Raw genomic sequence first — 26,079 nt, 5'->3', positions numbered from 1 at the left:
CCTTTGACTTATTACTTAGATAGAAACAAGTCATACTCAAGTGCATTTAAGTACCTAAGAAATGCTGTGACTTGTGCTTCATTTTTTTGTGATACCAATCAGAGATTAGAAATAATCTTTTAGGTGATTAATTTGAGTTAGGAGATTAATGAGGGAGGAGTCAGAGGGGCAGGATCATCCTTCTTGTTTCTGAAATGGACTAAATGTGTTTGGTTTAATGTGTTATAATGTTTATTTGGTTTACCATGTTCTTATTTCCTCTTCAAAATATCTTTCTAGAATATGAATATTATAGGTCAATTTCCAGTCTTGTGTCATTGCCAATGTATATCAAAATCTCCCCCTTTCCCACCACCCCAAAATGACTTTACATCTTATTTAATACTTTATTAACAAACACCTGTGGCTTTCTTCCAGGGGCTTTTTTAGTTTAACTTTTTCCTCTTGAATTTTGTGCTTCCCATCCTGCCAAAAGAAAACAGCCCAATTTACTGATTATTCAGAATGCTAAACAGTGATGATGTTGCAGACATTTTTTTCTTAGCTTGGGTATAAAGCTAAGCAGCTTTATTTTTTTAAGAGAAGGAATTTAACTTTTAAGATGTTCTTCTTCAATTCTTTGCTCCAAGTAGTTTTTTAACAGATTATTCTGATAAGAGTTTGCAACAAATGATTTTCAGAGTAGATATTTTCTTTAATTCTTGCGATTGAAATGCAATTCAGAATGTACACTATTTACTTGCAAAGTGGGCTCAAGTTATCAGTTACTTCTTAGACCTGCCCGCTGAGCTCTGGAAAAACAATAACACCAAGCAGGGCCATAGCCAGCAGGCTGTGTGATCCTCTGCATGCTCAGTGCCATGACCACTTCCACAGCCTACACGACTCAAGGAGTTTTCTTCTCTGCAGGACCAATGTAAAGTTCCAACCTGCATTGCTACCCATGCTCTGAGGCCCTGCCAGGGCAGCTTTTAGAGACAAATTCTTCTCTGGTACACACTCTGCTTCCTGCTTTGAACTGCTGTCTATCAGCCTCCAAAAGTAGAATGCAGGTTCTCAGACCACTCAAGTATCAAGGGAAGGAGGTCAATGGGGTGTTTACCCTGTGGGAAACCCTACTGCAAGGCAACTTAAGGTTGATAAACCCAAGGCCTCACTGGAAAGACTGGGTAAGATAGGCCAAGATTTTAGTAAATCTCTATAAGCCTTTGTAAGTACATTTTATGTTTGCTAAACTGAAATAATAGCATGTTACACAGTGGTACTTTGCACGCTTTAAATTAGTAGTAATGAGCCCTGGCTGGTGTGGCTCAATGAATTCAGTGCCAGCCTGTGAACCAAATGGTTGCCGGTTCAATTCCCAGTTGGCCACGTGCCTGGGTTGTGCACTGTTTTTCTCCTCTTATTTCTCTCTCCCTTCCCCTCTCTCAAATAAAACCTAAAAAATAAATAAATTAGTAGTAATGAGTTCTATATAATAAATTTCCACTTATCATTCTTTTCTATTCTCCAGCAAATTAGCAGCACACACTCTAGAAATTTTAAATAAGAAGCTAATGAATTTGTTCTGCTTTGTTATATATAAATGTACAAGAAAGGTAAATTTTTCTTCTGTGTTTTTAATAGAAAAAATTTTTTTACCTTTTTAAATTCTGTTATTTGAAGAGGCTGGCTCTTGTTTTCTGGGCCCCAGAGACAGTCTTACCCAATTTCAGCTCCCTCACCACTTTAGGCGCTGAAGGTCTCTGTCCTCAGACTGTTCTGTTGAAACTTCTACTTCTTCTCTTTAAATCTCTCTACGCTACTGTCCCTTCCCCAAGCCGAGTTCCATCTTTTTCTAATTTTCCCCAAAGAAGTACCTTGAGTACGCTAAAATGGAAACCCTCATGATTTTGGAAAAGGTGCACAGATGTAAATGCACATTTAAGACAGTTCTGTCCAAGGAGAGCTCAGGTTTGGGGAGGGATTACTATACCATATTGTTAACAAAACTAGCCAGCAGGAGTCCAAAAAGCGTATTTTCGTTAATAAACTAAACTAATCTTACCTAAAAAATTAAAAAGCATAATGGGGCCCCTGGAAAGAATGGTTTTAATTCCCTTGATTCCAAGTGAAACCAAGTTAGAGCATCTTAGAGGCTGACTCGGAGTGCAGCTCCCACCTGCTGACTGAAGCTCTCGCCTGGAGCATGTGTTCCATGAGAGGAAACTTCTGACTATCAAGGTGGCCTCTAAGTAGTAAATAAATGAACAAGAGAGTAACAATTATTACCATTTTGGATTCTGGCTTCTGGAAATCCCTTCCTGGGATGCTCCTGTTGTTCTGTAACCTTCTTTCTCTTTCTTGTTTTAGTTCTAACTCAAGCTGGTTCCTGGGACAGGTGGGAGAGGAAAAGGATGAACATCTGGATTTCTGTACTCATTCTATGAAGAATAACAAACGCTTTTCTTAAAGTTTAATAATAAAGTTACTGATTAGTACAAAGTTACCATATATATGGAAAACTAGGTTTTGAAGTAGTAAGATACAATATAATAAAGCCAGTAACACTAAAATACATATAACATGTTTCGTCTCCAGTCTTTCTTAGACTAAGAATGTACCTCCCAGTGCCTGCGGGTTACCATTCAATGTCAATATTTAATAGGACCTCTTAATGAAGAGTTGTGGTCAACTGAATGACAATTAGTAGGATTTATTGTAACTGAAAGATAGTATTTATAAATTTTCAGCAAGCTACAGTATGAAAGCACTGATACTTGAGTCCCATTTCATATTAATTATCTCTCTATAGTTACAGTATTCAATCCCTAGTTATACTTTTAATGACTAGTGTCTTTAGTAATACATGCTTTTATATCGAGTGACCACGTTCTACTTGTTTGAAGTCAGTGGCTTTAGCACAGAATTAAGTCTCATTTGGGAGATAATATGGAAGAATGGGTTTAGGGCTTGGAGTCAGTGAGAGACGTTTTTAAATTAGAATGTTGCATGTATTAGCTTAATTGTGTGAAGCTGGACAATTTAACCCCTTGTGGGAAATAAGATCACCTAATTAATAGTGTTGATGAGGAGATGTTTGGAGAGAACGCATGTGAAGTATTTAGTATTTTGTACACAGTAAGGATTAAGGAAATACTGTTATTATTAGTGTTATGTTGGTTATTCTTTTACTCTTTCATATGTGTGTGTATATATATATATATATATATATATATATATGGCCTTGCGTTCTAACTTCCTAATTCTTTGATTGCAAAGGATGTTGACAAGCTTTCAGGAATGCTAATATATACGAAGCATTCTGAATTCTAATTTCAGAAAAAGGACACTGCAAAGACAGAAGGGAGACGGCTGGACCATGAGAACCCTCCTCTGCTGGTGGCCTTGGAACTCCCCACAGCCTCCCCACCAGCTCCATCCAGCTCCCCTCTTCACCGCTGCCTGGTGAGTTCCTCCACTTCCAGCTGCAGGCTGTTGATCTTGTCTCCGAAGTCCTGCTTGAAGAGCCGGTTGTCCAGTTCAGCAGACTGGCGGTCTCGCTCAGCCTGGCGTAATCTGGATGTGAGCCATATGAACTTGTGATAAAAAACAAAAGCCATGGTGGGGAGGAAGACCAAGTCCGCAACACAAAATAAAACCCAAGGAAGAAGGCACAGAGAGACAGAGAAAGGGGAAAAAAAACACACTGCAAGGACACAGGGGAAGAAATTATGGGGAAAAAAGATGGGGAAGAAACAAATTCTAAAGAAAAGCAAGATGAAGGTGAACCAGGCAGAGGAAAAGTAATTTTCCATTTTTTTTATTCTAGTACTACAGTTTACAGCCATTAGATGATAAACAACAAAACATCACTTTTTAGAAAATCCATATCCAAAGCCAACCTCAAGCACACAATAATTAAAGTTAAATCCACTTTTTCGTTTTTATTTTCTAATCGATTTGGTACTTTTTATTTCCGTTTTATACAAATAACTGGAACTTGTAAGTGGGCAACTACCTTCTTATATATATGGAATTAGAATATTTTTCTGGTCCTTCCCCTAAACCACCAATTGTATTAAATCACTGGATATTATACATCAGCCCTTACTGAGGCTTTGGGTTACTATATAAGCCTCTGTTAGGGTTTGGCCATCTCTTTTATTTCCTATTCCTACCAAGTGGTGTGTGAGTAAGTGGGCAAACAATTCAGCACCAGCCTGCACAGGATTCCTGACTATAATCTCTGGAAGATTCTGATGAATGTCTTCTTCCATATTTCCTATAGCTTTGCACCTATTTAAAGAAGCATGTGCTAAGAGGTGAAGCACCCAGGGCTCTATAAAGTAGAATATGGAAGCATGCTATGTGCAGTCTTTAAAATGTTTTTTTTTTTTTTTTTTTGGTGTTTGAGCAGTCCTTCAAAATGCTCATATAAAAGGCAAGTCACCACAAAGCATTGATGAAGATAAAAATAGGTGCAAAAGTGTAAGAAGTAAAATGAGTTGAAGAGCGTAAGATCTTCCGTGGGATTGGTCATGGGCTTGCTCTTTGGCTTGACTTTGGTTCAAGTCTGCAAGGGCCTGTAAGAGCATACACGAAATCTATCTTATTCTTTTAATTCTGGTTTTTCCAAGAAGGTACAGGATTTCAGGGGCAGGAAGCAAAGGCGTTATCTTTGTCCCAACCTAAGCCGCTGAAATGCTGCAAATAAGACCAGAATGAAAAAAGAGGAAAAGAAATTGCCATGACTTTTTGAAGAAATAAAGGCTTATGTAAAGTCTGCCCCCCATAATTTGAAAGTCATTTTTTAAAAATCACATTATTTATAGGATTAGTTATAATGTAAAGCCTAGAAAGGGTTAAACTGTGGTCACTTAGAGAAAGAAGCGCTGTCAATTACTGTTCATGGGTATCTATTGGGAATCTTTATTCTTAGACTAAATAATAATAAAGAATATTTACCATTTATCTATTTCCTACTCTGGAATAGTTTTCTAATAATTAGACTGTTAGTTCCCTAGAAACTTCAGCAAATCCCCATTTAAACAAAAAGAAACAGAAACTCCTAAGAAAAGGATTATAGCAGAGAACGACAGGTAAAAAACCATCACTCGTGTCAATACCTTGTCGTCTTTACTCCAAAAGGAAAAGCAGGATAGATTAAACAAAATGTGTAGTGTGGGTTTTCTTTTTAATAGGAGAGGACTGTTCTTATGAAAATTGTTCTAACTACCTAAATGGGAAGTGAAATTGCAGAAAAATGGCAGAGGTAGAAGATGACAAATATTAGGAGGATTTTCCCAAGCTTCCACATTATTATGTTATCATAAGCTACCTAACTGCTAACTTTATTTCTATGTACTTTAAAGAAATGTAATAAGGATGCTGTTTTCCTACCCCCAAAGTCACTAAGGCAAAAAAGTTGCAAGCAATCTTGGTTACTGAGAATAGACCTGTAGGGAAATACTAAGTACTTATTCTGGCTTGGGGATTAAACCTATATTAACAAAAGTGAAAAAGGGTCATGGCCTAAGAGACATAGAGCTACTTTAGAAGAGTCCAAGTCCATACGGTCGTCACCTCTAGTTCACTACATCGTAAGGGCAGAACAGGCTCGCTGACAGAGACAATGCATCTAGAATCTGATAGTTAGGGACTGGGTTGTAAAGGCATCAATAATATGTACAAAGCTTTAATTCCCTAGGCTTCTTCTTTTTTTTAATTGGAATATTTATTTATTGGTCAACTCAGAAGTAATTTCTCAAAGTTTATTTGGCATTTAATTAAGAACTTATACTAAATTTTCTAACTCTGGGGAGAAAATAAAGAAAAACACAGCCTATATCTCAGACTGTGTGTTTTTTTTTTTTTTAAGTCCAACAAATTCAAAATCAATTTTTGGTAATATTTTATATAAATCAGAGCCTAAATATAACAGATTTCAGGTTTCTTCCTTTTACAATCAAGTTGTGATATCAGACTTGTGAGGTGACCCTCTGCAAAATGCCTAATGATGTTTTGGGATCAATTTATTTGCTGCACTATTTAAGGTCTTTGCCTGTTTCACCAAATCCTTTTCACTAAATTAATAAAATAAAAATAAAAATGGAGTGAAAGGGGAATGAGAAAATGGATAAACAGGAAAGACAAAAATAGCAAGAGAACAAGTCAGCTTAATACTTGAAAAGATGTTATTATTTTAATTTTGTCTGCTTTAAATTCCACGTCAAAAAACCGTTGATAAATAATTTGATATACTTCAAATATATAATGTATGAACACTAAAATTAATTTGTTGAGTCACAAACATATAATTGCTTATAAGCAAGCACTCAGATAACTTTCTGGGTAGACTGATACCGTTTTATTTAAAGTCAGCCAAACCAGAGGTTTCAAGCTTATTTATTAATTTCCAAATAAGTTTTGAGTTGACATTAATATTCAGTGTCATTAGCACCCTCCCTGGTCAAGAACCATCTGAGTAAATGAAGTCATCCATTCATTCATGTATCTACTATATGAATGTCTTATAAATTCAAGGCACTGTGACAGATTCAATGAGGGAACTTAAGAAGTTAGTTAACTAACCTTAAGGAGCTCATGCTATTATCAGAAGATTCGATACATATATCAAGGGTATAAGGTAAGTCAGAGAAGAGAAGTGGTATAAGCAGTATGGGTAGGTACGGCCATGGGAATTCCCACAAGGATAGTTTGGCAGATTATTTTTAGCTGGAAGGAAGTACTAGAGGAAACTCAGGGTAGGCAGCATTTGAGCCTGAATGTAAAAAAGAATACCTGAAGAACAAGGAAATGGGGAGAGGAAGGGCATTTTTAATTGGTGGAACTATTAGGAAAAAAATGGATGGGAAAAATGGGAAGCATGTCCAGGGACCAGCAAGTAGTTTAGTTTTGCTCAGGTGCAAGAAAGGTGGTCAGTGAGTGTAAAGGTGGTGGCAGAGGCTGGCAACACTGAATGACCCTGGGTGTCGTGGCTCATTTGAACTCAGTCACAACCATTTCTCTTGGCACCAGCAAGAAAATGGTGTTTTCAGACCAAAAGAGAAACAAAAGAGTAGCACGGGGAGAGTATGTACTTTAGGAATGGCAGATACTGGTGGGAAATGCCTGGTCTAGAGGATGAAGACTAAAGACTGGTCTCCACACGGAGGACTGAGCTAGAGACAGTCATATTTTGGAGTCATGGGCAGGAGGTAACAGTGGAAGCTACAGAACTATTCAGGAGGAAGGAGAAAAAGGGGCTAAAGTTATTAGAAGGGCCCTCCGCAGCCCTATATCACCCTGTACCAAAGTATTCAAAGATTTTAATGGTGAACAATAACAGAATTGCAAACATATTTGGAAGGTCTGTCATCCTTGTTAAGTATCCCTCTCCCAACACATGACGTGGAAATGGGATTAAGTGATAGGGTTAGAGTTCTGTTGCTCAAAACAGTTGTGAAAGGCTGATGTTTCCTAAAAATGTTTTCAACGTTTTGTATTAGTAAACAAAAAATTTTAATGGCTTTCTTTCTACCAACATGCCTGATGTTAAACTGGGAGAATTTAATACACTTTGTTTGCCAAATCTTTAGTACATTCTCTTCACTCCCAGCATTGAAGGCCCAAATGTTTCACTAAAGAAATAGCACTTTACCTTTGTTCCAGTTGTTTAATGGTAGCAGCCATCTGATTAGTTTTTTCTTCCAAGCGACTGTTTAGTTCACTTTTCTGCTTCATTCCTAAGTCTGAACTCTGTTATGAAAAAAAAAATTATGAGTGATAAAATCCTAAAAATAAATTACACATGCCTTTTGAACCTAATGGTAAGTGGGAAATAGAGAAATAGGAATGCTCATATACTTGGGAGTCAGTTAATTCCCAAGTGTAAAAAAAACAAAATGCAATGTTTAAAATTAGTATGGCTATATGCAGCTTTGTTACAAAAATCAAGATTGGAAGGTTCATCGATTTAGCATATTCTAGTACAAAAGCTAACGGAATACGTAACCCAGTCGGTAGGTTAGACTGGAGAGTAGAAATTATCTTGTAGGATGAAAAAGACCCCCTTTCACCATTAGAATTTGAAAAGCAGCCATCGTGGTGGTCTGACTCCTAAAGTGGTTTATAGGCGCCTAGCCTCAAAATGAGACGCGACTCTTTCTTCTTGTATTTAAAGTATGATTCTAGACGAGAGGAGCAGAGCAAAGCGCTGGGATTTTAGAGAGTCAGTGAGCCTACTCCTCCTACTTCCCCTACCTGTAGCTTGAAGGCAAGTTCGTGCTTGAGAGCCCTGAGATCGTCCAGCTGCTGCCGCAGACACACCAGGGCATCCTGCTTCTCGCAGACGTCCTTCTCCAGCATCTTCATAGCCAGTTCCATCTCCTGTCTCATGCCGATCTGGATCTCCAGTTCTTTTTCAACATCCTGCCCCCAAAAGCAAATAAACTGCTTGCTCTCTCTCCTCCTCTAAGCACAGACCATAAAATTCCACAGGAAAAGGTAGACCAAATCTCAGGTCTGAATATTCTGGCAAAATAGCTGTAAACTATCATTCAGTGCAGAGACATTAAGAACAATAATAATTAGGATAATTACAATAACATTTACTCAATAATTTCCAAATCGGTAGGTGCTTCATCAGATATTAAGACAGAAAATTGAGGTCTTATTATAGAAATACATATATAAACTGTTATAAGCAAAATGTTAATTGTTAATAAATTAGAAAATGTAATTTGTTAATTGTAAAATGAGGCCGTTGCAATTCTCTTTAATTTGGATGCTCTTAACATACCCAAGAGCCCAAGAAACCCAGAAGATACTTTGAGCCCCCAGGGTAACATTTCAATTACTGTGAATTAGTCAATACGGCTAACTGAATTTTTATAATCACGTAACACAAACCCCCTTTTTGTTTCGACCATTACCACCGCAGCACTACTTGGATGATGAAAGATACAAACAGCCTGGGTTGTTCTGCAGTCAGGCTGTGATGCCCAGGGCACACCTAGGACCCTGCCTGCTTGCTTGGTTTCTTTCCTTTTTTAATGTTTACCTTTTTGTGAGACAAGGATATGGGAATTTGTGTGTAAAATTTTTATCATATGTTGCTTAACTGAGGCACTTTTCTGACCATGGTTAGCATAACAAAAAATGAATCAGACTGCTTCTTATAAAGCCAACGTATATTATTTGTAGGCATTTCCTTATGAAAAGTATTTTGAGATCTAATTCACAAACACACAGAAGGAAAACAATAATTATTTCAAGGATGTTAATATTTTTTTCCTCAGAAAACCTGAAATTCTATTCTATGCACTATTAGCTTGTGATAATATTTAGTACAAATCAGGTCACCCTTTATTTTCAACCTTCTCCCTATCGTTAGAGACACGATGGGGCGGCAGTGGAATCCTTTGGGGTGTCATACTACCTAAGTTGCAGGAAGAGTTAATATGCTAATACCAGGGGTATATTAATATACTCACACTTGGATAAAATCTAATACAATAATACTATTCCTTATACATTCTTACATATTTTTCATTTAAAAATATTTTAAGACTAATATTGATGACACATTTCTCTATCTATATATAAGAATATGATTAAATTAAAAAATAACAGCTAAAGTAAAAGAGTACAGTTCTACACTAATGATTCTTAATAATGAGAAGAGGAGCTGTCCCCTCTAAAGAAACATATCAGAATCTTTGCAGGAGGGAGGATGAGGTGGGGAGGGGGCATTCCGTAGTTTAGAAAGTAGGCTCTATATACACAATGTTTTTGCAATACAAACTATAAAAACAAACAAACAAACATACATTAGCAAAATCCTATTGGCTGTTGAGATTACTCAGAAAATGGGCTGTGAACGCAATAGGGAATCGAGTTAATAAGATTAAGGAACAGTTTTATAGGATCCATATAAATGTGTCAGGAGGACGCTACTGGTATTCCTGACCTTGGTCTGTAAGATAAAACCCCTAAGTAGGCTGTTACACTTAACTTGCTCCTGAGCTGCCAGAACATAAGCAAAGTTTACCAGTCGTAATTGTGTTTCCTCCTTTAAATGCTTTCTTGCTTCACTTAGTGCTTGTCCTTCTGAAGTTCTGTCTTGCTTAGGACCCTTGAAAAAAAGAAACAAAACAGTACATTTTAAGGATTTACAGAATCTATACAGTTAGCTAACACCAGCCCTGCTATTTATTAAGGAAAATTGATCATACCTAAGCAGGGACAACAATGAATGAAGACAACAAAGAAACTAAAGAGGCTGAGTAAATTAAGAATTCTTAAGTTGAATTGCGGATTTTTTGCCATTTTGTTTGAAATCCTTAGATAGTTTACCAAAATCAAGTAGTAGAAGTCTCAAAAATCAGTCTCTAAAAACAAAATAGCATTTACTGTCAATTATGAATTGGGCCAAAAATTCAAATGGTAATATATTCCTTCTCTAGAGATCTGACATCCAGTGCCTCTGACTATTCAGAGGTCACAGGTAAAAATAAGAAGGTCATCAGAGAATTCTTTTGAGTGGTCACAGTTGTTTTTACAAAGTCTACACATTAAAGTCAAAAGTTACTCATGAAAAACAACTTTGGTCCCCACTCAGCCTGGTAACTTACTCTTTAGGGATCATTTTATTTATTTTTATTTTTTTAATCTCACCTGAGGACATGCTCATTAATTTTAGACATAGGGGAACGGAAGGAAAGACTAAGAGGGAGAAACACTGATGCAAGAGAGAAACATCGACCGGCTGCCTCTCATACACGCCCCGACCAGTGGCCAAACCCACAGCCCAGGCATGTGCCCTGACCAGGAATAGAAACCACGACCCTTTGGTTATGGGATGGCACTCCAACCAACTGAGCCTCACAGGCCAGGGCTAGGGATCTTTTTAATAACTTGATGTTTGGATTCCTAAGTCACAGTAGGTTAGAAGCATGAGGATAAAAGGGAACAGGAAGACCTTTCCAGAGGTAGTAATACTAACAGCAGTAAGAAGAGATGCCAGCAAAGTCATAAAAAGCAGAAAACAACACCCACGGCCATCTGGGAATATTTAAGTACAAGTGCTAGGAGCTCTATCAATTTCAATAGCTCCCTTAAGTAGCACCATTATAATTTAGTACAGAATTGTCAATGCTGATGATTATGATCTTCAGTCATCATAAAGAGCTAAATATGTTACATTACATCCTCTACTTAAGAAGGCTTAGAACTGTACAGTATATAAAAGGTCTGCCGAATATCTGTTTAGACATACTTTAAGGGATAAAGTTATCGAGAAAGTTCGTTTCTATAATAACTCATTCCCAGTGGTATCAGATAAACACTTCTTATGAAACAGTAAAATTGTCTAAAATAATGACACATTTACTATAACACAACACTTAAATACAGTACAATTCATTCGTACATAAAAACAAGACGCTGAATTAGACTGTTTTCCTAAAGTCTCTAAACAGATGGAGACGGTGGTGAGTGCAAAGAGCATCTGTAGGAGATGGGGCACCGCCCTCCCACAGCCTTTGTGGTTCACTAGCTTTTGCATGAAGTCTCAGTTAACGGTTTGCTTGATACATGTGAACGCTCACGGCTTCCCTAGGGGCTTCCAGGGCCCCCCCCACTGCCAACACACCAACACTCGCTCTGGGAATATTTTAGAAATCCAAAAGGTAAGATGAACCTTTCGATTGGATTCCAGTATGTAGGAGCTTTCTTCTTTAACTCGTTCCATCTCTTCTTGCAAGGTAATAATCCTGTTGTTTGCAACTGCAAGCTGTTGATAAAATTAGAAAAATAATCTTTTATCTTTCTTTTACTAGCACAGGATAGGATAATTCATGATCTGCTAGGATGTGATTTTCAGGCCTAGATATTCTTAGAAGGAAAGAAAGCTATCTATAACTCCATAAAAATGTCCTTATAGGGAACTTAGGAGAAGTATTTTAAAAGTAGGTTAGACACAAACTTAAAATATCTCCCTTTGCTGTTTTTTGTGTAATTTTTTTTAAGTATCAAAATGTTAACTTAACATCATTTACCTTAAGGGTGTCCTCATGGATAACTTATGTTTAGTTACAAGACCTATTTCTAAAATGTTTAAGAGGTCACTTCATGCATTGGGACCCATCTTATGAACCCTCCATAAGACTTTCTACAGATGATTTTTAAAAGAGTAAGGAAATGAATTCTTAAATTCTCACTCTAAAAGGTGCCATTAAGCACTGAAGAGAGTTTTCATTTCAGAACCTAAAAAAGGTAAGGGAATGTCATTAGCAGAATAGTGCTAGGGGAAGCGCGGATGTCCCCATTCCACAGGAGGGAAAAGTACAGTGGAAACACCTTTTCCTTCCTACTGACCTTTACTCCCCACAGAGAATGTGAAGGTGCCTACATGAGGCTGGGAATGGAACTGAGCAGACAGACCCTTCTCAGCCAGGCGAGGCTTGCTTTCTATTACCTCTTCACTAGCAAAGGGTACAGTTCTGCTTGGATCCTGTTCTAACGTGTAAGAACAGGGCAGCTGGGGCTCAGGCATGCTTTCTAGAGGCAAGTCTGGAGGCCCACTTCTCTGTCGGCTCCATGGGGCTGACGGTGTGTGAAGATGTCTCTGGTCTAGATCCGACTGCACTCTCAGACAGCTTCTTCCAAGATGTCACCATCAGGCCAAGTATTAGGAAATGGTGACTGCAGATCGCAATGGGCTTTCTAAACCCACGGTACAACACACACACACGAGTGGGTATTATACCTTCACTGGTTAATTCTTCTCATTTTTTATATTGGTTCAGAACTCAGGCAGGGAAAAGGGTTCTCTTTTTTAATTTTTAAAACTCATCCTCTTAAATCCAAAAGAGAAAATGCAGGCCTTGTTAGCTTTATTTGCTCTTTATAAAGCCTGCACCCAATGTTTACCTATCAAAGTTCAAAAGTTTCAAGACAATCAATCTTCTTGATGAAATAAATAAATCAGTGAATGAGAAAGTTAATAGTTTCAGTAAATAAACGTAGGTCTGGAGGACAATCTTGCGACTGAGAGAATAAAATGAACAATTATACTTATACTGCATGCTTGTGAGGTGTGAGGCACTGGTCTTGGCCCTTATGTATTAATCATTTAATTTGCACAAAAATTTTACTGTTCTTATCATCCCCATTTTACAGATAAGTAAACCAAGGAATAGAGGCTTAAGTAATTGGTCCAGGATGAGAAGGCCAGAGTTGGGACAGGAACCCAAGTAGCCCAGCTCTAGAGAATATGCTTACTTGCTATGCCACATTGCCTCAATACATTTAATAGCAGTAGAATCACATTTCACAGTTTCTGTGCAGAATATTTTGAAAGCCTTGTGGGATCAAATTCTAAGGCTCATATCCATAAATTAAAATTTTAATATGATTTAAGACTCTATACTAAAAAATGAAGCCCACAGAGCTGAGTTTTAAAGATCTTTTTTAAAAAAATTTATTAGGGTGACATTGGTTCACAAAACCATACAGGTTTCAAGTGTACTCAACAAAACATCATCTGCACACTGCATTGTGAATAAGGAAGGTGTTTTAAAGTTACAACAATGTTAATGTTTGTTCTGGAAAAAAAAGATTAAACAGCATTTTGTAGCTAGTGTTTTAACTTGGTTTTATTTATCCCACTGTATGTAACAGAATAGTTAGAATAGAGAAGATAAAGTCTCTTCTACCTGGAAAAATTATTTAAGGTTTTTAATAAAAACATCTAATGTCACTGAAGAAAAAAGAATATGTAGCTTACACTTTGGTAGGTTAGGAAAAAATACATTAATGAGAAGTGGAACATAAAGTTATTTTTCTCTTCTTATTTTAGGGAATTTTCTAAGGCTATTTACATATATATTCTTATTTTTAGTGTAAGTGTGAGGCTGAAAGAGGAAGTATAAACATTCTCATCTGTCAGCAAGGGAACTGGGCCTTTGGAAATCAAGTGACTTACTTGCTCAGCAGCACATGACATGTGACATGTCATTTAAGCAGGGATTTACTGGTCTTCTGACCAGTGCTCTTTATGTTATCTACCCACCACCCCAAGGAGAAAATAAGGTCTGTGAAAGTGGGGAGCTTGTCAACCTGTCTCACATAAATCAATGCCTGGCACATATAAATCTTTGTCTAGCTCTAGCTCGTCAGTATTACCTAAAATGTTTGCTGAATGAATAAATGATGCCTATCATGTATATGCTAAACATTAACTCTATGCTAGCCTAGACAAAACATAACAAAGCAACACATTTGATCAGCCTATGCTCTAGGCCCACATAGTTCAACTGGATAACTGAGACCCCAGAGACAAGCCAGCTGGCCATTTGTAATCTGAACAAGGAGTTATGTCCTATAGCAGATACTATCTGAAAAGTCAAGCTTTTTATTTCCAAGGTTTCGGAGAAATTACTTTCCACTAATGCACATTACTAAATTCTGTAAGTCAATCAAAGAATTTCCAAACACTTACTTCCTCTGTCAGTTTAGTGTTGGATTTTTCTAATGCATCCACTTTTGCCTGAAGGTTGTTTACAGTAGCACTATCAAGAGAAGAAAAAACATAATGGTCTCTTTTGAGAAACAGAAAAATAGCCTGTAATTTACCTTTAAACATCCATCACACTTATCATTCACTGCAATGTGCACGATTTTTGATAGACTTACAAAGCTCTAAGACAGCTTACGAGGGGATGTGTGTCTTAGCAGCACATCATTGGCACTGAAGTTTGTATTTAATAAGAATGTGTTGAATAAAATAAAAGAACAAATGCACAATGCAGTAAACTTTAAGGCTACTTATATGGGTTATATATATAATAACAGGCTACATGAATTAAGTGCTTGCCACTCAACAAACACTATTCTAAATGATTTTACTCATGTTATTTTATTTATTCATTTCAACAACCCTAGGCATTGGATATCCCCAATTAAAAGAAACTCAGGCATGAAAAGAGTAAAATTAATAGTGTCACGCTTATATTCATTGTCAACTGTATCTTTGCTTGACTAACATTTCCCTAGTTCTCTGTAGTCATTATTAGTTCTCGGTCCCCAGAGAAGGTACTTAAATTGTTCTTGAGTTTTCTAGCTGGAACCAAAATGGCAATTTAAATTGATATTGATATAATCATGTTATGGTCTTTAGTTAAATTTAGTAACCTTTCATAGGAAAACTATAAATGAGGTAATAATAGATATATTAAGTCTTAATTATTTGACAGTCTTTTTAGAACATCAATGTGCTTGAGAATACCAGTCCTTGGGAGAGAGATTATTTCATGTTCTGGACAGTTCTGAAAAATACTTGATGAGCACTTGGGAAATTAATGATAGTGATAATGAAGAGGGGCAAATTAATACTATTAATCCAATTTTTAATGAGAAATGCAAGAGACCAATGAGATATGATTAATCTGAAGGTACTAAGGCAATGAGGGGTTTACCCAAGATTAGTCCTGAAATATGTGGCTAGAACTATTGAATGGAGAGGGCTACCAATTTCAACTGTAAACAGTAGGTCCTTGAATAATTTCATTTCTTTCAACATTGTCTTGTTATAATGTTCATGAGATGCTGTCAAAACTTAACTCCTGTTTATATCAATTAGCCTATGGTAAAACTGATTTCATTATACATCGTTCTGCTTAAAGTTGCAGAACCTACTGACAATACTAAATGAGGACTTACTGTATGTCACATATTTAAGAAACTTAACTAAATGTATTTATTTAATCACTAGAGGTATAATTACATACTAATCTTATTACTGCCTTTCACTAAAGGTCACCAAAATAGTTAAATGCCATTTTCTCCAGTGCCTACCTCAGTGCCTGGCAAGCAGGACTTCTATATGTACTTGTTGGGTATTGTCTCAATTTATCCTCACTGCTCATCAGTTTACCTTTCCCTTCTCCCACAACAAAACCCCAAGTAATAATGTTTATTCATTCCTTACTTCAGATGTCTGTTGAGTTCTTCTACATAGTTCTTCTGGTCCAGAATTGCAGTAATCTGGCCATCTCTGGGGTGGGGGAGAGAAAATAGAAAATAGTATTAGAAATATCAAGATTTCCCCCTCCCCCAATCTTTTCATAAAACATAGGAAGGAAATTGTGGCATAAACCACACTTAACCAGAAGAGAGATCTGATGTATAACTCCTTGACATCAATAAGAAAGACTTGAAGGTTTAAAAAGAAAAAGGCACACAAAAACCCATATTAAGAAAGCCTTTGTCATAGTTTATATACATTAATAACTTAGGTTATAATGTTAAAATCTATCAGAGGCATTTAAAGAATAACCATTTTCTTCTCCCAACTGATAGATTTTTTTTAACTTCACTAGTATTATAACAATTTTCAATTTGTTGTAGGAACTGAAATAAGCTTACTCTAGTGTGACAACAGCTGTTTCTCAAAGAATGTATTTGTCTTTAAATGTCATTTGTATTTAAAAATGAATGGTATAAAAGGCTTTCATAAAGATCAGTGTTTACTATTACATAAAAAAATAAAGTGTGAAAAAGGGAGGTTCACTTCTGTAACCAACTAACATATAGCAGGCACACATTCAACAGCCAGACTTCTCAATGGAAGACAAAAAGCAAGGCCACATACCTCTACAACTACCTAGAGAATAAGTGATATAATCTTAGCTCAATGTCCAAGGTTGACAACTTCAGACTAGTTATGCTTTCAACCACTAAATTTATAAAGGGCATAGGTGTGCTTTGATTCTAATTTCTAAGTAGTATAAGAATTTTAGCTCTGGCTGGTGTGGCTCGGTGGAGTAAGCATTGGCCTATGAACAGAAAGGTTGTTGGTTCGATTCCCAGTCAAGGCACATGCCTGGGTTATGGGCCAGGTCACCAGCTGGGGGTGTGAAAAAGCCAACAAGTCGATGCTTCTCTTACACATCACTGTTTCTCTCCCTTTCTTCCTCCCTCCCTCTCTAAAAAATGAAAAAATAAAATCTTTAAAAAAAGCTGTGTCCTTAAAAAACAGAATTAAAACAACTTATTTTGAAATAACTGTAGATTTACAAGAGTTGTACAAGTAATGCAGTTCCATATATTCCCCTAAATAGTAACATTTTACATAACCTCTAGATACATATTTAATATTGTAAATTTAGAGCAAACTGAGAATGCAACCCTTCTTGTCAAGAAAGACCACGCTTTCAAACACTACTTGAAGAGAGGGAACACTGAGTTCTTTTTATAAAAATGTTAATTCTATTTTCCCCTGAACCTCCTAAGAGGAAAATCACTTTAACTAAACCTCTTTTGGGGTTTAGCAGACATAAGAGACACTTTGGACAAGACACTATTAGAGCTGTACCACTAGAAATTCTTTGAGCAAGACTGTATAAAGCAGAACTGTTATAAATTGCAAATACTATCAAAGACAATTAAATCAAAAAGAAACCTAATTTTCCTTGTACATACCCTTCACTTCCTTTACTGCTGTTCCCATCCTTAAGATACATAGAAAAGTCTATAACACCAACCTACAAAGAAAATTTTCAAAATTTAATATAAAATTAGATTCTTTTCCCAAGGCATAACATGTCTCATTCTAGACATTCAAAGTAGTTATATAGTCCTCACAATAACTAAAAAAATTTAATGACATTTTAATGATTTACCCTTATTATAATCAAGAATTGACAAGGATTGTAAGTAAAGAATCAAGATTAAGTCAACAGAACAAGAAGACCAGATCAGACTAAGAAGATCAATAGAAAACAATATAAATTTAAAGTTTCTTTTTTGCTTATTTCAGTTATTCTGCTACTGATCCCCAATATTCACTTTTAGAAATAACTATTGAAATATAATGACATTAGTAATGTACATGCCCTTATAGAAATTTTAGAAAATGCAGATAAACCAAAGGAAGTAATATAAAACACCTATAATCCCAATTCCCTGAAGATGACCAGTGTGACATTTTGGTATCTATTCTTCCAAATTTGCAATTATGCATGTTTAAATTTTTCAAGACTTCTATTTTACCATTCAGCTTATTTCTTTTTTAAAATCGACATCAAAATATACTTCCTTTTCCATTTTTTCTGAGTAAAATGTAACACATTATAGTTACATACAGATGGGTGAGAAAGTCATAGTGAAAGCAGAAGGTGTATTTATTGGGCAATGAATACGTGCCAGGCCCTGTTCTAAGTATATTACATGTACTAACTTGTTTATTCCTCACAATATCACTATGAAACAGATATAGTATTTCTTATCCCCGTATTACAGATAAGTCATCTGAACCATCAAGAAACTAAGTAGAAAACAAAGAACCAGAATCTCAACCTAAACAATTTGGCTTCAGAGCCTTCACTCTTAACTACCATTCTATACTGACTTTTACTATTTAGCCTGTGTATATAATTTAGCCTGTATATTTTAATCTGCACAGAATATTTTTAACAGGGATCACAGTCAAGATAAGAACTTGAAAAATATTCAGAATGCATAAATGAGCCAGGTGAGAAGGTAAACAAAGTAATATTTTATATTCGCATCAAAATGAAAGGACATCCTATTTGTGACTTAAAGAAATTTCCTCTAATTTGGTTGGTATAATCTAACCAATCCAAATTCTGTCATAATAGAACTCAGGGTGACACACTTGGTAACTGAGAATCTTTCTCATACCTGAGAGTCCAGATCTTCTCCTTTCATACAGAAATTAGCATCAATGACATTCAGACCCACCAAAAGACCAGCAATTATGGCTCCTTCTTCTTCCATCATGAGGGCATTTGGTTCATAGAATTCACTGTAAGAGAGGTCCATGGGATGCTCTATTGTAATAAAACCTCAAGAACCAACGTGCTAATCAATACAAGGAGATAAATGCTTGACTCATGGTTGAATATGGTCATCCATAATAGCAAAAAAGTAAAAAAAAAAATAAAAAAGGATGGGTTGGATACTTTATTTAGATGATAGATGCATGAATAGGCTCAGGATAAAAAACAGTCCAGCTGAAAGAAAAGCGATCAAAATGGTACTTTCACTGAAATGAGTATTCATGCTTTTCCCACATATTTGTACTTGTGAACAGTTCTTCATTTTAATGTAGACCAGTTTGTCCATTTTTTTCCTTTACAGGTAGAACTTTTAAATTCTGTTTAAGGAATTTTTGTCTCCCTTATGTTTTCTCCTAAAAGTTTTATTTTTCCTCTTTCTCATTTGTATCTATGCTCCATCTAGAAAAACAATTTTGTGTATGTTGTATTTGAATTTAAAGTTACATGTCAGTTTCCTGTCTTATTGGGCCTGGGTGCATGCTAAGGTATCAAAAACCTTTCTTGTTTTCTGGAGGTGTTAAGTTTTGTACTTTCCTGCAAAGGACCATATATAGGCCTCAGTGACAGACACCACATGTAATATAAAAACATCTCTTCTTTGAGTATGTGTGTGAGGTTTGGGAGAAGCTGTCAGTTGAATTATGTGAAATTTTTATGAATCAACTGTTTCTGATCTAAGAAAATGATAAATTTATATAATTTGATCTCATATGACAGAGAATGAGGCAAGAAAAAAAAGTTCAACAAGATGTTCATACCTGAGAAGTTCCTTTTTATTGATCAAAGCTTTCATATATTCTGAAAGTTTCTTTTGCATTAATGCCAATCGAAGCCAGGCTCTTCCTCTGCCTACTGGTGTCCTAAGAAAACACAGAAACCAAGTAACTAAAAGTAGCAGAAATAGGGGTCTCAGTGGGACAGATTCACTTACTTTTGCTAATGGTACCCCAGCAGAACATGGACATTGAGCTGCCCCTCACAATTTCTCCTACCATATCCTATGTGAAGAATTCTGTGTGGCCTAGAGAGACCCAAAGGGTGTGTATGGAACAAATGCTCTGGTGAAGAATTAATTACTGAATGAGACCAAATTTGAAGGCAAGATCTCTAGGAGGCTCAACTGAAAATGTTCCATCAAATTAGTATTAGTCAATCCTCATAAATTTAGTGTGGATCATATTAAGTACCCAAATAATCATAATGTGGATACGGGAGATTTAGACCTCTATCTGATTAAAACTAAACCAATCTAATTTGGGAAGGTAAGTAGTACTCTTTCTCAAGTTCTATGCAGGTTCCAGGTGTCAGTTCCTGAGGTTCACTTGACAATTGTTTCAGTCTTGGTTTTCAAACTCCATCGAATACATTCTTTTTCTTAAACCAAGTCTCGTATGCTACCTCATCTAACTTCTTGAAATTCCCTAAATGATTCTCACAAGTACTTTAAAAAAATAAGAAAACGTTTGGTATTTTAACATGAAGACAACCTCTTTCAGATTAATAATGAATATTATCCCTTGCAGGCATACCTCTTAATATTCTGCATTTTCAGTTCTCTCAAAACAGTGTCTATTCATAACAAAAGGATGCATTTTGGATTGTTATGAAATAAATTATTATGGTCATCACTGTCTTAAACTCATTCTTCAAGGGGACTGTTAACAAGAATGTTCACCCTGACAAACAGAATTCAACCTTAAGCTTACTTAAGTCCTGGAAGATCTTTAACACTTGCTGTTATCTCCGCAGCTTCTGGAACAAGCTTCTCTACCAGTTCTAGAGGTCCCCAAAAGGATTTATTTTGTCCAAGAAAAGTTTTCTTAGCTAAGGAGATAAAAACAAAGCAGTATTTTAATACCCTATATAACATATATATGCCCTTTACACACACACACGCACACACAAACAGCCATCTCCCATCTAGTCAATGCTCTTTTCTGGGAACCAATCCTAGATTACCAGATATTTCTAAAATTATTCATGCTTTCCAAATATGTAATATTTTACATAACTCAAAAGCCCCTTACTTCCCAAGACTCAATCCTTCCTCTTTCAGGGAGAATTTCTGGACTATTTCTATAATGTAAGAAACCTTTTAACAATATATTACTAAAAGCTGTGGGGTATTGATGAAGAAAACAGTCCAAGAGGAAAGAATATATAATTCAGAAACAGGTTGTCAAATATTGGGGAAGAAGAAAAAGAAGCAAAGGTGAAAAAACCTGGTCCTGTGTTCAAGAGCTTATGGTTAAGTGGGAAGGGCAAGGAAGCAAAAGTCAGTCAGGAGATCTGAGTTCGAGCACTCCTCTGCCCCTATGCTCTGTGTGTCTGTGGGAAAATCATGGCCCATTCTAGGCCTATTTGCAATCTGTCCAACACAACTGCCAGGTCAGACTAGAAAGTTGTAATGGCCCCTCCAGCTCTAGCATTTAATGGTCTGTGTTTTTAAGCCCTGTAAGTCCTTTAAATCAACCATATCCCTGTATTTGTCTAGTACAAGTACAGGTTGTACTTCACTGGATTAATATTAACTCAAGCCTCTTATTCTTTGGCTCCACAAAAAATGCTTTCCTTCTTGAGCACATAGTGTAGTGTTTGGGAACAGCTGCATGTAATTTGCACTTTGAGGCCACGGCCTACCTTTCAAGCCATGCTTCAGGCAGTGCTCCATCACCACGAAGAACTGCTGCAGAGGCGCGTAGTCAGAATCCAGAGTTCTCCCCAGGTTCAGAGCTGATTCAATCAAACCCTTGATACTCAGCTTGGCCATGTTCATCAGGTTCATGCGTTCGTTAGCCATGAGATAATTAGGATCTGCAGCCGAAGGAGAAGATGATGATGCCTCGTTACTGATAATAGCGCATTTTAAAATTCAATATAATTTTCCTGTGTTGATCTTTGCATTTGATGGTGCAAAAGCAATGGTGGGTAAAACTGCTGATGTCTTGGCAAGAATTAAGACAGTGACTCCAATTTATGCTATTAGTTGTTGTGTTCTCTGCCATGTACTTGTTTAAAAAAATGGTATCAATTTCCCTTAGGAATATCCTTGATAATAACAGTAAAAATTATTTTATCAAATTCTGATCTTTGAGTACAGTCATTTAATATTTTTGCCAGTGCTTCTGCTGCTACCCTAACCCAGGTACCCATCAGAGCTCACTATTCCACGCCTTCATGCTGGTTTGCTTCCACCCTTGCGCTGTTCCCTTATTCTCTACACGACCTGTGAAGTGCTTTAAAAAATAAAACCAATGAGAAAGATAATGTACTAAAATTTGTTCCAAAGCACCATTTGCATTATTAGTATTAAACTAATATCATCACTATTATTTAAACTAAAGCATTATTAAATAAACTAATTAACATTATTGGTATAACACAGTATTAGAACTACAACAATTCACAAATTTTTTAAGACTTAGCATATAATGTGTGGCTCTCATCAACCAGACAAACTATTTGATGAAAGGGACTAAGTACCATATTTTATTGACAGAATTCAGAGCAATCTGGACACTCAATATCTTCATTTACTGGTTTGTATCCTGTGTCAGATACTGTGGGCTGCTTCTTAAAATTATGATCTTAATCCTTCTTTATAACATGCTACAAGACAGTTAGTTACCAATAGCACCAATTTGCAAGGAAGGAAAATGAGCCTTAGAGAGTTAAGTAGCTGGCCTCTGTGCACAGCTAGTAATAGATGATAAAGCCAGAGTCTAGACCCTGTTTCTCCAGCTCTAAAACCTCTGCCTATGACCATCATAATCCACTTAAAAGTGAATCAATGGCTACAAAAAGTGTTTATTCTTCCCTCCAGCTGACCATTCTTTTACATGATTACCTTATTTAATTCTTGTGACTCTGCCATTTAAGTAGTATCCCTTCTTTTCAGGTGGTAAAACAGGCCCTTAACAGTTAAGTGGTCCAAGGCCGAAAAGTTCAGAGGCGGCAGAATTTGGATCTGGATCTGATACGAAAATTTATATGCTCTTTGCACTATGACATACATCTTCCCAAACGTCAAATACGTCAAATTTCTATAAAAACTGAAAAAGGCCTAAAGATCTATAAACTATTTTGACTTTTTTAGGAAGATAAAAAATACTGATAACTCTATGCTCCCATAATATAAACAAGCCACAACACAAAAAAAGAAGTTATTTAAATTGCCCCAAGCAATTTATTTCACGCAATGTTTTCATTTAGATGGTTTCACAGTTAAACTGAGAAGCAAGATCAAACAGCCAAATCCTAAACTTATCTTCTCCATTAAGTTTAAGGACTTACTGTAGATTTACAGCTCCAATTATATAAATCTTGGTTTATTGTAGTGTTCTCTACATTAATATTTTTAGAGAATACTTTATTATGAAAGTCAGAATCGGTATATACTGCTATTACTTTTTTTTCTTGCACACCAACATATGCTTCAGGGCCATGCCTCAAATGTGGCTCTTTGTTGAAGGTAGGTCAAGTTGTCAAGACTAGAATAAGCTCACAGGGGACACAGAAGTATTTTTTTTTAAAGCTACCCCCTGAAAAACAGCTGTGAAGAACAGATTCATCAGATATTACTTTCCAAATCTGTTATCAGCATTTATGGTAGTGTTTCTGACCTCCCATAATCACTGGGAGAAAGAAACAGGGCAGGGGTGTGCGGGTATGCATGAACGTTTGTGGACAGTTGCTGAATTCTCCACTGAACATCTCTCAATAGACAGCAAGAAAACGTGGTTGAAGTAGGGTAACTGGCTGCTCATAAGGATTTATTCCCTCTACCTCAAGCCTGTAAATCATTAAATGATGCTGCTAGTCAAAGCATATAAACTGATTCCAACCTTGTGAGGACCAGGCATGTGGGGACAGCTGGATTTGAATTATGTATAAAATATCATGCTTTAAAATTTTTTCCAGAAGGAGTGATAGATTTCTATCAGGTCTTCTATATTGCTTCATCTCATTCTTCTTGTATCAGTAGCAGACATGTTCAAGACATCTGGCTGGGGTCTGGGGTGCATAATCTACAGGAAGATGGAACTAGTGCCTAGGGAAACTAAATTCCTCATACCTTGGACTCTATTGGTATGGTGCTGGACCCTATCTGAACTAAACTGAATCAAACAGAAACTATCTACCCATTCTTTAGAAAATATTACTCTCAACCTCGGTACTACCAACACTTTGGGCCATAATTTTTCTTCTGGGGTGGGGTGAGGGAGCTGTTTTGTGAATCAAGGGTAGCAGTAACTCAGAACTTTACCCACTAGATGTCAGTAGCACGCTCCAATAGTGACAACCACAAATGTTTTCAATCTCCAGATACTGCTAATTGTCTCCTGGGAGACAAAATCAGGTTCTCTCCCTGCTGACAACTACTGCTCTAAACAAATTTATTAGAAGTCAAACAAAAATCAGGGTATTTTGACACATATAAGAGCTCAAAAGAATTTACCGCTCATTATTATTTAATTAAAGTATAAGTTAAACTGATTATTATTTAATGCATATCACCAACATTTTTGTGTGGTATAGTATACAAGATCAATGGTCATTACAAATAATTTTGATTATGTTTCTGGTTAGTATTAAATGAAACTACTGAAAATAATTAGTAAAGTTAATTATTTTTTAAATTTTGTAATATTGGCTACTATGAATACGAAATCATTAACTTAATTTGCCATAGAATACAAAATTCTTGATTCAATTAATTTGGTGTTTTGACTTATACTAAAGTATAAAATGATTTTGTGGAACTAATTATATGCTGTTAAAAAGGGCTGCAATAACCAGATGAGAGCATAAAGGGATCTCTGAGAAGCTGGTAAAGTTCTGTTTTTTTGATATGGACATTAGTTATGTGAAATTATCAAATGTGTGAAAATTCATTGAACTGAATACTTATGTGATCTTTTCTCTGTATATTTTATACTTTGAAGTATAAAAAGTTAAATAAAGGCTTATTTTGTATAAGTCGGAAAATGATTTTTTAAAAACACATGAGTTTCACAATATCATTAGTCATACTTTTTCTATGAGAAAAAAATCATTAAAATTTTAATTTTCACAATGTTACCATTTAATCTCAAAACTGAACTTTTGTTCATTCATTCATTTTCTTCAACTAATACTGAATATATACTGGGTGTCAGATACTATATTTAATGTTGGGAATTCAGAGATAAAAGACCTAGTCTCTGACATCAAAGTACTTCCTATTTATGAAACTTGGGTAATAGAGAAGCCTGGAGAACAAAACAGGGACTCTTAGAGAGAATGCCTGAAATTTCAGGATAAAATATCACTTTTGACAAAGATCAATCTTATTGCAAGACAAGTACATTAAAATGGTTTTTGTAAAAATCAAATATAATACCTACTCTATGGAATCAAATGTAAATTTTATATATATTTTTAAGGCTAAGCCAGTAAACATGATATTAATGCAGCATTTCGGGAAGGCTGCAAGTCCAATACAACTTCCTCTGCCACTGATGTGCTCCTGTGAACGTTTGCAAACACTGAAAGCACTGCAAACATATAGCAATAACACTAACAAAAACATGAATAGGATACCATGTATATGTAGAAAAAAAGCTACCTGACTTGGCCGTCCATTCAAATTTAAGGGGCAGGTACGTACTCCTATGTATAAATTCTTGTAGTATGAGGATTTTTAAAAACTTATGTTTATATATTCCATAGAATTTTAAGGACATTAAGCAATATCTATTAACATCACTATTAGCATTGTACTGAAGGTGGCAGAACCAAGCAATTAAAGATAAAGAAAATGGAAACATATAAACTATAAAAGAGTAGATCAAATATTATTGTTCTCATACAATCTGATTTTACACCCAGAAAATTGGACAAAATAAACTAAAATCTCTAGAAAAATACAATAGTTCATAGAGGTAGCAGAGTACAAAATTCATATATAGGAATCACTAGATGCCATATATTTCACTGACAGAGGATGGGACTTTTGAGTTCAATCTTTAGGACAGAAATTCATCAGGCAAGGAAGGGGCAGGGGCACAGCTGTGAAGGGGGCGTGGATGGAAAGAACAGCTTAGTACTCACAGAAGGAGGAAAGAACATAGCACGCTGAGAAAAATAAAACAAAAAATGCCTGAGGTTTGCGATGCATGCAGTGTTGTGGGATAAGGTTAGAGAAATAGGCCCAGACAGAGATTGCTAAGAACCTAGTTTAAGGAGTAAGGAT

The 26,079-nt window shown here is 36.1% G+C and overlaps 1 protein-coding gene across 10 annotated transcripts in view; it reads right to left on the bottom strand.

The window, feature by feature from the left end:
* RUFY3 (RUN and FYVE domain containing 3) overlaps positions 1-26,079 on the bottom strand; it is a 70,097-nt gene that overhangs the window by 5,724 nt on the left and 38,294 nt on the right. For 6 of the 10 annotated variants that reach the window (XM_054591298.1, XM_054591307.1, XM_054591343.1 and 3 more), the window contains 14 exons: positions 21,486-21,659; positions 20,552-20,669; positions 19,604-19,705; positions 18,688-18,811; positions 17,467-17,528; positions 15,974-16,039; positions 14,486-14,555; positions 11,684-11,776; positions 10,034-10,117; positions 8,245-8,412; positions 7,643-7,740; positions 3,439-3,558; positions 2,272-2,371; positions 401-465 (listed from right to left, as the gene is read on the bottom strand). In XM_054591298.1, the coding sequence (XP_054447273.1) occupies positions 401-465; positions 2,272-2,371; positions 3,439-3,558; positions 7,643-7,740; positions 8,245-8,412; positions 10,034-10,117; positions 11,684-11,776; positions 14,486-14,555; positions 15,974-16,039; positions 17,467-17,528; positions 18,688-18,811; positions 19,604-19,705; positions 20,552-20,669; positions 21,486-21,659 (1,444 nt within the window). Of the gene's footprint in view, positions 1-400; positions 466-2,271; positions 2,372-3,438; positions 3,559-3,786; positions 6,066-7,642; positions 7,741-8,244; positions 8,413-10,033; positions 10,118-11,683; positions 11,777-14,485; positions 14,556-15,973; positions 16,040-17,466; positions 17,529-18,687; positions 18,812-19,603; positions 19,706-20,551; positions 20,670-21,485; positions 21,660-26,079 lie in introns of those variants that run through there. The other 4 variants (XM_054591362.1, XM_054591372.1, XM_054591380.1 and 1 more) reach the window with 2 other exon arrangements.

This window comes from Pteronotus mesoamericanus, unplaced genomic scaffold, assembly GCF_021234165.1.
Source record: "Pteronotus mesoamericanus isolate MK-2021 breed Mesoamerican mustached bat unplaced genomic scaffold, CSHL_Meso_final contig_130, whole genome shotgun sequence".
Taxonomy (NCBI): domain Eukaryota; kingdom Metazoa; phylum Chordata; class Mammalia; order Chiroptera; family Mormoopidae; genus Pteronotus; species Pteronotus mesoamericanus.
This window is presented reverse-complemented; position numbering and strand designations above follow the sequence as displayed.